The sequence below is a fragment of the Nothobranchius furzeri genome, chromosome 9 (assembly GCF_043380555.1).
Source record: "Nothobranchius furzeri strain GRZ-AD chromosome 9, NfurGRZ-RIMD1, whole genome shotgun sequence".
Taxonomy (NCBI): Eukaryota; Metazoa; Chordata; class Actinopteri; order Cyprinodontiformes; family Nothobranchiidae; genus Nothobranchius; species Nothobranchius furzeri.
In genome coordinates, this window is record NC_091749.1 from 56,851,147 (window position 1) to 56,865,822 (window position 14,676).

General features: G+C 45.2%; 1 protein-coding gene across 2 annotated transcripts in view; it reads left to right on the plus strand.

Annotated features, from left to right (window-relative positions):
* Positions 1–979: 979 nt before the first annotated feature.
* The window catches only part of LOC107395763 (chromodomain Y like 2), a 127,958-nt gene continuing 114,261 nt past the window's right edge, over positions 980–14,676 (plus strand). For both annotated transcript variants that reach the window (XM_070554960.1, XM_070554961.1), the window contains exon 1: positions 980–1,342. In XM_070554960.1, the coding sequence (XP_070411061.1) occupies positions 1,319–1,342 (24 nt within the window). In that variant the 5' untranslated portion in view covers positions 980–1,318. The remainder of the gene's footprint in view (positions 1,343–14,676) is intronic.

Below are 14,676 nucleotides of genomic sequence, written 5' to 3' on the forward strand. Positions count from 1 at the left end.
CTGCACTATAACTGCTACCCTTTTGACTACGCCTTTTATCTGTTTTTGAATCTGAAATTAATATCTACACTTCTTTGTTTGATTTATTGTGTTTGCTGTTCTTGCTTCTGTAAAGCACTTTGAATTGCCTTTGTGTGTGAATTGTGCTATGCAAATAAAGCTGCCTTTCCTTGCCTTCCCTAAAATTTGGTTGATATGTTCTTGACAAACAAGTAAATATGAATGCTTTTTCAGTTTCTTTTGCAGTACAAGAAAGTAATGTAATGGTATAAAGGTTTAAAAAGTATAACAAAAATATGAGATTAAACGTAAAAGTCAAGAGTCGTTAATGGAACATTTACAAAAAACAAAGTGTTGATGTGCATCCACAATTGTATATCTATTTTATTGGTCATCTTTTATTTCTTTTCATTATTTTCAACAAAAGTTATTCTTATTTGGAATGATTAAAAAACTTTGCTTGTTTGTAAATCTGCTTTGAAGCTAATTGACAATTCTTTGTTGAGAGAAATCCTCATAGTGTGTAAAATAACCATCATAAATACAAATCTAAGGTATATTTTACTTGGTGCATTATTAAGTATTAATAAACAAAGTGTTCCTGGTATTGGATATTAATTGTCCTTAATGTTAGGAAAACTGGCCAGGAGGTGTCTGCTTTGTAATGCATTACATATATGGTTAAAGCAGTTGTTAATACCTTATTCAACAGTTTACTAATGCTTAATAATGCACTATGTAACGTTAATAAAGTTGTAAAGCGTTGCCAAATCATATTATCTAAAGTCTAAAATGATTTTTATTTGCAATATTCCAGCACTCTGTGTTGCAGCTTCCAGTTGGCCATCATTAATCATGGCTGACATTGTTTTCACTTTAGTGAATGTAAATTAAAGCCCTATCTTGGCTGTAAAGCGGGCAAGTAGGGTGAATATAACAGGGATCTGACTCAGTGACTCCAGAACATCTAACGTATCACGCTTAGTTGGATTGCAACAGATCTCAGAGGAGCTGGGTGCACGCAGACCACCAGGCTGAACATTTTTAAACCAGCCCTAATTTTCAGTCCTCCACTTTAGTCTGGGTAAACAGCACCGCCCCGATGGTTTGTTTTAAGTGTGGAACGATCCATCGCGCAGCGCCGGGCTCGATTGACACTGTCTGCTGATCTGCTACTGCGGATTGCTCAGAATAACAAGGCTGCTCGCTAATTCCCGTCTATCGGGGCTTTCACCGAAACACCGAGGAGAGTACAGGGTCCAAAAAAACCCCAACAGGGCAGGCAAGAACGCCGCGCCGCCGCGGTCCGCACCTCAGAATGGCTTCAGGAGACCTTTACGAGGTAGGCTCAAAGCACGTCCACGGAAAACGCATGTATTATTGACGAATAATGGAATTAGGAAGTAAAGGGAAGGGCGTCGCGTATGCAAAAAGCGGCGTCCTAAGCCCTTTAACAGGCGAAACTAACCGCTCTCAAGCTTCCCGGGGACAAGGCTGCTTCATTTCTGCTCGTACTTGAAGTCCCTTCTGATACACTTTGACACAATTCCTCTCGCTTCTTGTAAATAAGATGTAACGTAGGAGGGCTGAACTCGCCGAGTAGAAAGTCGTGGTAAAGTGACAGCAGCGCTGAGCTGAGCGGACGGTCATGGTGAATAGCTACAGACGGAGTGATGGGCTCCAAGGTGCGCGTGCATGCCAAGAAATGTTCAATCATCACGGTGTTTAGAGCGTTTGGTGTGTTTACTGTTCCGATCGGTTCTTGAAACCAGTTTTTCTTTTACATTCGAGTGAAAAGTGGCGTGTGTGGTGCGTCTTTCACCAGCTGTGAGAGGAAAAAGTTGCCCCAAATTGGTGTTGGGAAGGTCACGCTGCCCTCGTGCGCAACATCACTCTGGAAACTGTGTCAGATAAAAATAAATAAATAAAAGTCTGGTCCCTTATTGGTGCCAGTGGCTTTTGTTGTTACTTATAGTGTCATGTCTCGCTGTTTAGAGAGATGTGGGAGATTTGAGTGTCTGATGACTAAATGCATTTAAAAAGGCATGGTTTTCTTGTGTGTGTGTGTGTGTGTGTGTGTGTGTGTGTGTGTGTGTGTGTGTGTGTGTGTGTGTGTTGGCAAAGTTGACGTTTCTCTAAATGTAGATAACATGATCTGTTCACAGCACTGACAGAGAGGAGATGGGTTAAGAGAGGCACCAGAGGATGATACAAAGTTCTGTGATAAATATTTGTCTACTGATATTTTTTGCCACATTTCAATGTTTCAGATCAGCCAATAAAAATCAATATCAGACAAATGTAACTTGAGTAGATACAAAATGATGTTTGTAGGATTTATAATTCAGTTGAATAGAACCTGATTGACAACCTTAAGCAGGTAAAACAATCTAGAAGTAACACATCATGCCCATCAAGAAGTACAACAAGAGATCCCAGAATATCTCAAGCATTGTAGGTCTTACTGGGGGTTCATATCAGAGTTTGCCAAACATCAATATGAATGGAGACAAATATTAATTCAGGCTAAAACATCTGCTAAACATTAAAGATCACAAAGTTCTAGCACATTTACGAAATAAATAAATAGATAAATAAATAAAAATAAGTGTTGAATACTGAGACAAAAGTGGAAATAATTGAAAGGTGTGTGTCCATTTCATCTGGTGTGAAACAAACACTGCTTTTCAGGAAAAGAACATCATTCCAACAGCCAAACATGGTGGTGGTAGAGTGATGGTCTGAGGCTGCCTTTCCACTTCAGGACCTGCATGACTTGCCGTAAACAATAGAACCATAAATTCTGATTGGAGTTTTTGAGACAAAGGATGTTAAAACCATGTATTAAGTTTAAGGGTGAACTACTTTTTAACATTGAGCTATATTGTTTTGAATAGATTTTTAACATAATAAAATTGTTCAAAACTGCATTTCATATGTGTTTAAGTTATTTTTGTCTGATAATAAATTACATTTGTTGATCTGAAATACTTTAAGAGTTGCAAAAAAAAAAAAAACCAAAGCAGAAGAAATTTGTTAGGGGGAAAGTTCTTTTTCACCGGAGGTGGGGGAAGCAGAGGAGTTAAGTGCCCACCCTGTAATCTGAGGGTCGCAGTTTTGAACCTCTTCTGTTGCAGTTGTGTCCTTGGGCAAGTCGCTTAACCTTCCATGCCTGCTGCTGGTGGTCGGAGGGACCGGTGGCGCCAGTGCTTGGTAGCCTCACTTCTGTCAGTTAGCCACAGGACAGCTGTAGCAACAATGTAGCTCACCACCACCAGTGTGTTAATGTGTGTGTGTGGGTGAATGTCTGTTTTTTCTGAAAGCACCTTGGGGGGTTGTAGAACCCTAGAAGGGTCTTTATCAAATATAGGCTGTTACCATATACTTTATTATGTATAGATTGTTTTTCATTTTGTCTATGTCATCACATTGAAGCTGTCTGACTCCCATTTCTGTGGACATCTTGCTTTTATTCTAATTCCAAATTTGTATTAAGAAAATGACAAATGAAAGCTGCATTTAGCACTTGATGAAAATAATGATTATTTTAGTTGGCATACATTTAATGCACTTTTATAAATCCATTTATACCTTCACTCCTGTTCTGACTATAAAAGTTTCCATTTCATCTCTCACATTGGCTTCATTATTAATGTTCTACTGAGAAATGAGAGCTGTTTGTGAAATGACACATTCAAGTCATTGGTTATTACTGTTGTTGCAGTTAAACCCTCATTTTTACATAATGCTTTATGTCCGTGACATATTACTGAGTAAGGCTACTTATATTTTTAGGTCTAAGGCTCAGAACGAGAACATCTCTAGGTCTGAGAGTGACATGTTTGCGTACTGTTTACTTTAAAAATGCAGTATAAACACAAACAGTAACTTATGTGAAAAGTGAATCATTTCTGATTAAGGCGCTGGTTTATACCTTTATAACATTTTTGTATTATTTTAAAAGCATATGTAAATCTTGCCCATGGACACAAATGTTTGAATTGCTACTAAAGTCACAGCAAATCAGTTGTCAATTATTGTGTTTAGTGAATAGATTCATAAAGCTAACTTCTTTCTGCTGTGTAGCTCTTTTTTTGTTTGGTTATCTCATTTATTTCTAATGACCTTCGGGATGTGCATGGCATTGTTTTCTCAGCAGTAACTTAGCCATCAGATTGCACATTTCTTGTTAGTACAGCTTTTAAAATTTAATTTATGTTTAATATTTTGACAACTATATAAAATATTTTGTTTTTCTTTTAGATTTACTGCTTTACTCTGAAAACATGCTTGTTTTACGCACAGGGGAGGAAGAACCCAAGTTTGAATGCAGGTTTTTAAAAATTAACTGCTTACTCTTGCTTCAAGCTTCAAGCGCTTTTGGGCCAAGTAGTTTTGGAGATTCTTTTAGGAGAGCATCCACAGGAGAATTCAACCAAAGCATAGCATTGTTTTTGTCTAGGTATGTGCTTTTGCCACCAGAAAGAATGCTGAACTGACACAATAGTCTGCAGTAGTGAAGTGAGGTTTGTGTGCTGTGTTGCATTCACAAAAATGATTAAATCATGCTTTTTTTCAAACCATTTACAAGTACTTACATTTGAGTACTTGCCAATACTGAGTAATGAGTACTACTAAATCCTAATAAACATCTTACACTTGTCTTTTCTTGCTTCTCCAGAAAAAAACATTTTTAAAGGTCTACTTTGCAACTTTTTCATATTTTAAATAATTTTCTTGAGCCGGTATGTGCTAAAATTACCCTTTACAGCACGTGTCAGACACAAGACCCGCGGGCCTCATCTGGCCCGTGGAGCATTTTTATGTGACCCGCGAGGAGCATTTTTATGTGACCCGCGAGATAAATATCAAAAATATATTAAAAATGACCTGCTAGCCGATTTTACCACAAAGACTACAACTCGCATGATGCTTTGTGGTGTTAGCCCGGAGCTAAAGTGCCCCCTCCTTTGTGTTTTTTCCAGCGTCTGCTGCCGGTGTCTGCAGTTCTGTTTAGTCTAGTCTTAGCCCTTAAGTTAGCTGCTATTGGAAGAGTGATCTCAGCATCAGCCAATCATGAAGAGCTTAAATGTACGCCCACCACTGGTGGGCACCCCCGTGGGTATATAAGTGGAGCGACTCCATTGTTCGCCTCCACTATCTCTTCAAGCCAAGCTTAAGAGCTATCTTTTAAGAGCACTATCCTAGAGCAAATTATCCTCACCAACCATGTCCAGCGATGTCAGGACCTGCCCGACCTGCCAGACAGGCTCCATCTCCAGCAGCGACCTTCACACAAAATGTGAGGACTGTCTCGGGGCTCACCACGCTGGCCTGGCCTTGACCCCTCAGGTCTCGTGCCCGTGTTGTGCCTGCTCTGCCCGTAGCTGAGAAAATCCACCGGGTCGAGTTCACCCCCGCCGCCGCCGAGGAATTTCCGGTGGCTGAGACGTACTCGTTGGGCAAAGCCTTACAGTTCTTCAATGTCTGTCAGGAGCCGGCTGGCTCCAACTGACTGGAAGATGACTACGACCATGAAGAATACGAGGAGGCTGGCTGCCATAGCCCTTCTTCCCTCCTGGAAAACACGGAGGTCGACGAGCCTCCCTCAGCAGGTTCCTCTGCTCCAGTTCCTTCACGCCCCTCCCTGCCAGCAGTCAGAGCACTTCTCCAGGAGCTACCTGCCATCATCTCCGTGGCTGCGGTCCGCAAGGGGCTAGCCGTCCAAGAACCGGCTCCGCCTGAAGCTGATGGTTTGGGGCCACACAGATGATGTGTCCAGACCCCATATGGCTGCGCTTCCCCGCTGCCATGAGCTGCTGGTCCGCCGCCTTCTCCAAGCCTGCTAAGCTCAAAGCGCCAGTCTCCACACATGCGCCCATATCCAAAGTCGAGGGCTTCTCCGACCAGGGCTGTCCAACCATTCCTCCACTGGAGCCAGACCTGGCTTTGTTGTTTGGCACCAAGAACCACCTCGCTGGCCAGCGAGCAGTTTCCACTTCAAAACATGACCAGCTCCTGGCACGGCTCACCGACCGCGCACACCAGTGCGCTTTCCAGACCAGCTCTGCAGGAAATAACATCACCCTTCTTGCCTTTGGCGTCTCCAAAATGGTGGAAGAGCTTGACGCTCCTGACGAGTGAAAAAACATATTTAGCAAGACTGCTGATGCCATTCTCAATCTGTGCGCTGCTGCACTCACCAGTTCTGCTCGCATTGCTGCCTGGCAGACCCTCATCCAGCGGGCCTTGTGGCTCAAGGCCCTGCCCTCCATTCCTGAACACCTGCACAGAGAAATGCTGGAAGGCCCCATCACCTCTGACGTTCTGTTTGGTCCACATCTTAAGAGCACCATCGAGAGAGCTCAAAAGACTGCTGAACTGTCAGCCACGGTGCAAGACCTGGTCCGCCCCTGGTCCACCTCTCATTCCGGCCGCTCCTCCAGAGGATTGGATGAACACCAGGGCCAGCGGGGTAATTTCAAACGCCCAGCTGCACCGTCCGTCTGAGGTGGAGCCGAAGCGGGACCAGAAGCCTGACAACCAACGGTTCCGAAAGAACCAGCAGACGTCATCCTGGCTTTCTCAGTCACAAGAACCTTTCCCAAAGCAACCAAGAAAATGACTCTTTGGGGGGAATGTGTGTGTTATTGACCGTAATGTTAACTCTGTGGCTGATGTTGGTTTTGAAATAAAACCCAAACAAAGTTACATTGAGAGCAAAATCCTACAGTCCTCTGCAGAATCTTCTGCTGAATCCTCACACATGTTCCCCACACCAAACACTGCGAAACACCTGTATTTTCACGCAGCCAATCACATGACACACCAACAGCTGGCTGTAAAGGTGTGTTCCATTTGAGCGCCAGCCCTAGCTTCCAGCCAGGCCCAACACACCTCGCTCCCCCCACAACGTAGGGTGGGACGGGATGTTATGATGCTATCGCGAGCACGTGTGACGTTACTGTGCGCGGCCCCATCCACTGGCACATCATCATTCCTGTGCACAGGCCCGACTCCCAATCGTCCTTTATCTTTGGACACCACGCTCCGCGGTGCGAACCAGCCTCCTCCAGCTGTTTCACACTCGCCGTTTCAAGCACAGCCCTCCATGGGTCACTCCCAGTTCTCCTCTGGTGCGAGCGATGGCGTTAAGGGCACGAACCCAGTCCTCAGATATAGTTCACGTGACCTCGAACACGCGCCCACTGTTGAAACACGCACAAGAATGGCGTCGTCTTTGTCACATGAGCAAATGGATATCGGACACCATTCATTACGGTCACACACTCCATTTTCAGTCTGCTCCTCCTCCCTTCAACGGGATTGGGGAGACAGAATTCACATCACAGGAACAATCTCAGGCCCTAGAGCTGGAGCTATGGGATCTTCTGTCCAAAGAAGCTATTTCCCAAGTTCCTCGCGGGCAAAAACACTCAGGCTTGTACTCCCACTACTTCGTAGTACCGAAAACGTCGGGAGGAATGAGACCAATGCTCGACCTTTCCCTGTTCAACTGCTCCATAGCAGTGATGCATTTCCACATGTTAACAATGAGGCAAGTCCTAGAATACGTGCGCTCCGGGGACTGGTTCACGTCAATAGACCTGAAAGACACATACTTCCACATCCCAGTAATTCCCAAACACCGGAAGTTCCTGCACTTTTCATTCAAGGGAGTTCAATACCAGTTCAGTCGTCTCCCTTTCGGCTACTCGCTAGCCCCACACATCTTCTTCAAATGTCTGGAGACGGCTCTTCAGCCATTGCGCACGGTGGGAATGAGGGTTTTATCTTACCTGGACGATCTGCTCCTATTCACCTGGTCCAAGGATGAGGCGTCAGAGCAAACCAGGAAGTTAATAGAGCACCTGTCAACCCGGGGGTTTTCCATAAACTGGGAAAAAAGCTCCAACCTTCCATCCCAGTCGATTGTGTTTCTCGGGGTGGAGCTGAACGCCTCCCTAATGAGAGCACGTCTATCTCAGGCAAGAGCGGCAGATCTCACCACTGCGATCTCCCGCATGCAACCCCGCAAAATCGTGAGAGCCCTATTAGTTATGAAACTTCTGGGCATGATGGGTGCAGCCCACGCTGTGGTGCCGTTAGGATTACTACACACGAGACGCCTGCAGCATTGGTTCATCCGCCTCCAGGTGCACCCGATACATCAGAAGAGACATATGTTGAGGATTGCCCCTTCAGTGTGCGGGGCTCTATCACACTGGGGGAGTCCCTGCATCCTCTCACACGGGATCCCCATCGGATGTCCTACGTCACACGTCTCTGTATTTACGGATGCGTCACTGTCGGGATGGGGGGGGGGGGGGGGGTACATGCTTATCCCATATGGTGGCCGATCCCTGGCCCTCCCACACGCATGAGCACATAAATGTGTTGGAGCTTATGACTGAGGAATGTGATCAGACACTTTGCTGCCCTTCTCGAAGGCTGTCATGTCGAAGTTCACACAGACAACCAGGTGGCGGCAGCCTACATAAATCGCCAAGGGGGAGTTTGATCCCTCCCACTATTGTGCGTAGCCACAGATTTACTGTGTTTGGCACATGTCCACCTGCTGTCCATCAAAGCCACCTACATTCCAGGTGTACTGAATGTGGCAGCAGACATTTTGTTAAAAGGGCTCACCGCAACTCCGACTGGCGTCTGCATCCCGCACTGACATCACAGATCTGGATAGAGCTCACACCAGCTCTGGCCTCAGACGCTCCTGTATGCATTTCCGCCAGTCCCACTGATTCCCCAACTCCTGGACCAAGTTTGGTCGGAACAGCTCTAGGTGATTCTGGTAGCTCCCAGACACTTGTCCGCATCATGGTTTCCAGACCTACAAGTGCTGGTGTCCGGCTCCCTGTGGATGCTCCCGTGGAGGGAGGACGCTCTCCTCCAGGTAGGGAGGAATAATCACACATCCTCCAGAAATAGGACAACGGCTGTGGGTCTGGCCGCTGAGCGGTCACACTTAGAAGTTTCTGGGCTGCCGCGTGATGTGGTCAACACGATTCAGAGTGTGCACGCGCCCTCGACCGTTGCATCTTATGCTGCTAAATGGGCAGCTTTCCAAAATGGTGCACAGAGCGGAATGTTCAAGCGCTCTCCTGTCAGCTGGCGGGTGTCCTATTGTTTCTGCAGATACTGATGGACAGAGGCCTCGCATTCAGCACTATTAAAACATATGCTGCAGCTATCTCATCCTGTCACCAAGGTTTTGGAGATAGATCTGTTTTTAGTCATCCCATCACAAAAAGTTTTCCAAAAGGTTTCAGAACGAAGAGACCTGTGTCCCGCCCACTATTTCCCCAGTGGGACCTGACGGTGGTTCTGCACGGCTTATCTGAAGCCCCATTTGAGCCCTTGGACCAGGTCTCACTCAAGTTCCTGTCACTCAAAACTGCTTTGCTGCTGGCACTGGCATCGGTCAAGAGAGTGAGCGACCTAACCACCCCCTCAGTGGCATGTCTCAGGATCGGGAACCCAGCCTTTGTGCCCCAAAACATTAATACTTCCTTCAAATCCAGGTCAATTTCATTGGCTGGACTTTTTTCCCCCTCCCCATAATTCTGACAAGGAGGCAGCTTCCCACCTTCTCTGCCCGTTGCTCGCGCTCGCACGATACGTGTCACGCACTTCAGGGATTCGTCGCACACAGAGCCTGTTTGTACACTACAGAGACTCTTCCCTTGGGCAAGCGCTGTCGACCCAGCGTCTTTCACACTGGCTATGTGACACCATTTCACTTGCTTACACATCAGGGCGGGATCCTCCTGAGACACTCAGGGCTCATTCAGCCAGAGGTATTTCCTCTTCTATGGCGCTCCACAGTGGTGTGTCGATGGAAGACATCTGTCTAGCTGCTTCATGGGCTTGCACCTTGACTCGTTATTATCTACGAGATGTTTCTTCAGGATCCATCACTCATTCAGTGCTTGGACCCCAACAGGTGGAGTGAAAACATTACGGCCTCACTTCAACCCTACTACAATAATACATATCCAGATGGATATGCTCACAATCACTACCTATGTTCCCCTCATAACGGATCCCTCTTGTCACCTGGGCTCCTTATTGCCTTATCAACCCTCATATATGAGCCGGTGATTACATCAATGGATCATTAAATCCAGTGGCGCATTTAGCAATTTGGGGGCCCAAGGCAAACACAGACATGGGGCCCCTTAATTTTCGACAATCTTACCTTTAACTGGATTTGCAAAACTCTCCCCTCTTCTGACATGAGTTCTTTTCCCGTTTTATTAGTCCTCCTCTTTTTTCCTGTATTTCCCTCCCTTTGAGCGCTTTCAATATTTGCTCTGCTTTCTTTTTCCTGTCAGTGCTCCTGTGCTTTTGCTTTTGTTTTGTTTTTTAATTACCATTTTGGTCTATATTTTCCTCCCTTTAAACATTTTCCATTGTCTTTCCTTTCTAATTTCCGTCTGGGATTAATAAAGTATCTTTGATTGATTGATTTGATTCCTTTTGATGTTTACATCAAAAAACGACGTCACTTTCAGAAGTGAAAATATAAGCTTTTTTTAAAGCAAGCTGCTTCTTTCTCTTATTGGAGCAACTAGGATAACTCCATTTCATGCTTAATGTTTTGGCTATCACTTTGAGTTTGTTAAGAACGCTCCCGCCTCTCTTCTTATTCTTATTTGTGGCCACATGGCACTTGGCAAACAACAATTTGGTGCATTACCGCCTCCAACTGGATTGAAGTGGAATGACTACCAATCAGTTCCTGTTTGTGCATCGCCGTCTTAATAACCCTCTTATGACCATAATTATAACAGGGCCGCCTGGTATTTTTTCTTATGGCTGTAAAATTGTAATAAAAAGTGCAACGTGTGTGTTTTTTCTCCTTTTTTTCAGAACAACCTCAGCTTTCAGTGTATGGTTTGTATTTAGAATTTATTTCTGTTAAAGCCTTTAAAAAATCAGCTTAAAAAAGAAAAAGCAAAATAACGCATTAGAATTTTTTACATTTATTACTGAACAGGAACTTCAAAATGACTTGGGCAAACAATTTGGAATGAACAATTTCAACTTTAAACTGCATCTATTCTTAAAGGCAGGGTACATACGTTTTAAATGTGAAATAACTTTAAAAATGTTTAATTTTGACCATCTGACCCAGTTTTATTTTAAAAAAGTAAATAATCTTTAATATTTAAATTTTCTCCTAAGTCCCTCCCCTGCCCTGTAGAGCTCAGCCAATATTTCTGCAAGCCTAACGCGTTGACCAATAGCGCTGCATTACCACCAGGGGTAGCTGTCAATCATCGAGAACGAGCATTAGATCTCAGCGTGCACAACAGTGTTATTTAAAACATTCCATATCCCCATAATATTATTTTTATTATTTTCTAATTGATTTTCATAATCATCTTTCTTACAGCTTCTCATCATATTAACTAAGTTTTTTTTTATGTTTTATATTTTCAGCTTCCTTTGTTCTATGTTTTATAAAATCCCTAAATAATGTATTCTTTTTCTGACATGCATTTTGTAAACCTCTAGTCATCCATGCTTTCGCTCTACATTTATAATGTTCTTTATATTGTATAATTGGACCATATTTATTATACATTGATTTAAAGATGGGCAGAAATGCTTCATATGCTATATTTATGGGGAGAAAAAAGTTTCAAAAGATGTGTGCGTGTGTGTCTACATTTGTGTGTGAGTGTATCTAGATTTGTGTGTGTAACTCTTGATTTGTAACTTGTGTTTACATTTTCATGTGTAACTTCAGTTCTTACACATCTAAATCATTGAATACACAAATAAAATCACCTTGTACACATGGACAAAACTACATTACACACAGATCAGTTTACAACTACAAAAATCCTTTTGACGCTATTTTCTCACCTGACTGATTTGTGCGTACATGGTGAGTTTGAATGCTGGGTGGAAACTGGGAAATTTGAATTTCCTTTGGAATTAGTCAAAATTTGTGTTGACGGGACAAATATGCTTTTCTGTGGAAAAATATAATATCTCAGGATCCTGTAGTTATAAAAGATATACCTACATTTAATTTGTTATCATCTAAAACTGTTTATACATCCCAGATGAGACCTGATCCTCATGCCACCAAAACGGATGCCCTGCACACCTTGGCTGTGCCTAGAAATCCTGTCCATAAAGGTTATGAACAGAATCGGTGAAAAGGGGTAGCCTTGGTGGAGTCCAACTCTCACTGGGGATGAGATGCGGACCAAACTCTGACACCGATCACACAGGGACTTAACAGCCCGTATCAGAGGGCCTGGTACCCCATACTCCCGTAGTACCCCCCACAGGGCCCCCCGAGGGACACGGTCAAATGCCTTCTCCAAATCCACAAAACACATGTAGACTGGTTGGGTAAATTCCCACGCACTCCCCAAGACCCCCCTAAGGGTATAGAGCTGGTCCAGTGTTCCACGGCCAGGGCAAAAACCACATTGCTCCTCCTGAATCGGAGGTTCAACAATCAGACGGACCCTCCTCTCCAGAACCCCTGAATAGACCTTACCAGGAAGGCTCAGGAGTGTGATCCCCCTGTAGTTGTCACACACTCTGCGGTCCCACTTTTTAAATAAGGGAACCACCACCCCGGTCTTCCAGTCCAGTGGGACTGCCCCCGATGTCCACGCGATATTGCAGAGCCGCGTCAGCCAACACAGCCCCACAACATCCAGAGCCTTAAAGAACTCCGGGCAGATCTCATCCACCCCTGGAGCCTTGCCACAGAGGAGCTTTTTTACCACCTCAGTAACCTCAGCACTGAGGTGGTTAAAACCTTCATAACTATTTATAACTTGCTTTATATTTTGAAGACGTTGCAGACCCCTGCAGTTCCATGAAGCAAAATTAAAGTTTACTCCTTGGGACAGAACTTGTGGAGAAAAAAATTATTTGGTTGCGTTGTGAACTGGAACAATCCTTACATATAGGGCTAACATACAGTGATGCTGGAACAAGCATCCAACCATTGACATATATACTGGACAATTTGTTTCCATAGGCTCGAATTATAAGTTTTTGTGCCAAAATGGGAGGTGGCCACCACCGCCATTTTGACCATGTCACAGGTTCCATCAAGCCCAGACAATTCCAAAAAAGGGAAAAGAGGTGGAGCTGAGGGTGGGGCTGTGAGGCTGGGATCAAATGACGGCACCCGTCGAACTCAAGCGATGTAGCCACAAGCTAACACAAAGCTAACGCGGTGGTGGGAGCTAAGCTAATGGAGGTAGCTACCTAGCTACAACCGGAGTTAACTGTGCACAACACCGGAGCTTCTGAGTCAGAGATATGCCGGGCTGACTGCTGGGTAAAACTGGGTGGAACACAGAGGTCTCCCGAGAGCTCCACAAGCCGGCAGCCGCGCAGCAGACAGGCGCTGCTGCGGTCAGAGATGCGCCGAGCTGCCATTGGGGAGAACCGAGTGGAAAACATCAGTTTGATGCTATACATCTTCGTCTCCCCTCCCCCTGCCACACCTGATGTGGAGTGTGGTGCCTTGGTCTGTCTGAGTGTTCGCGGCTCCCGGGTCAGGGGGTTTAAGATTTTTGGCGTCTGCCTGATCAATCCCGGTGGCTGCCTGGTCAGATCGGGGTCTCTGGGCTCTGCTGGGTCCCCGGCGGGGGTGGTTGCCCCTGGATCCCGGGTTGCTGGGTCCCGGGCTCGGCCGGCTGGGGGGTGTGAGGCTGCGGGCGGGCCTGTGGACTTGTCGCTGATATCTCCCGGGACTCTGCCGGCTGCTGGTTGTGGCCCCCCGAGGCGATCCTCTGCGCCTCTCGCAGGGGGCAGGGGCTTTTCTGGGCGCGGCCTCCTTGGGGTCTCTGTGCTCTGGGGCAGCTCCTGGATCTCTGGGACTTGCTCCCTCCATCTCCTATGCATCTTTGGGGGGCAGATCTGTGGCCCCTCACAATTTCTTTTAGACGCTCCTAGAGAGAAACCTTTCATATACAAGCGCGTGTACACACAGGTGCTCACATGGTGCTCTCATAAGTATGGACTTGGGCACATTCAACACATGTCTTAAGGCTGTGTTTGGCACTAAATGCACTGTGATTTATTATCATGTGATTGTTCAGTAAAACAATGCTGATTTTACATTTCTTCATCAAGTTGACGCAGTGATAGCTTGCTCCTGTTGTATTGTTGTGTGTCCCTTTTCTGCAGGTCTAGAAGCAGAGTCTTGTTCATCATTGATTGTTTTCGTGGACCCCCCCATCTCTTCCTTTCACTTTCATCTCTGTCTCCGTGTCCGGTCGAAATTACAAAGCATTCAAAAAACAATAACAATAAAGTTTTAAGTATCAGGCGTGACAAAAACAGAACACGAGAAAAAAAAAAAAAGGAAAACATCGGTTTCCATCCGAGAGCTCCACAAGCCGGCCGCCCACGCAGCAGACAGGCGCTGCTGCGGTCAGAGATGCGCCGAGCTGCAGCTGAGGGGAGGGGACCATACCGATAGTCGGAACCCAGCTCTACCAGCATGTTATATTTCAACCCATTTTGTAAAATGCAGCGTTATGTTAAATGTACTGGGTTTTACACTATTACATTTAAATTTCATGGTTAAACAGTACATGTTAACATCTAAGCTCAGCTAGTGCAAGAGCGCCAGTGACCTAAAATACATAAATATAATTTTACTTACCG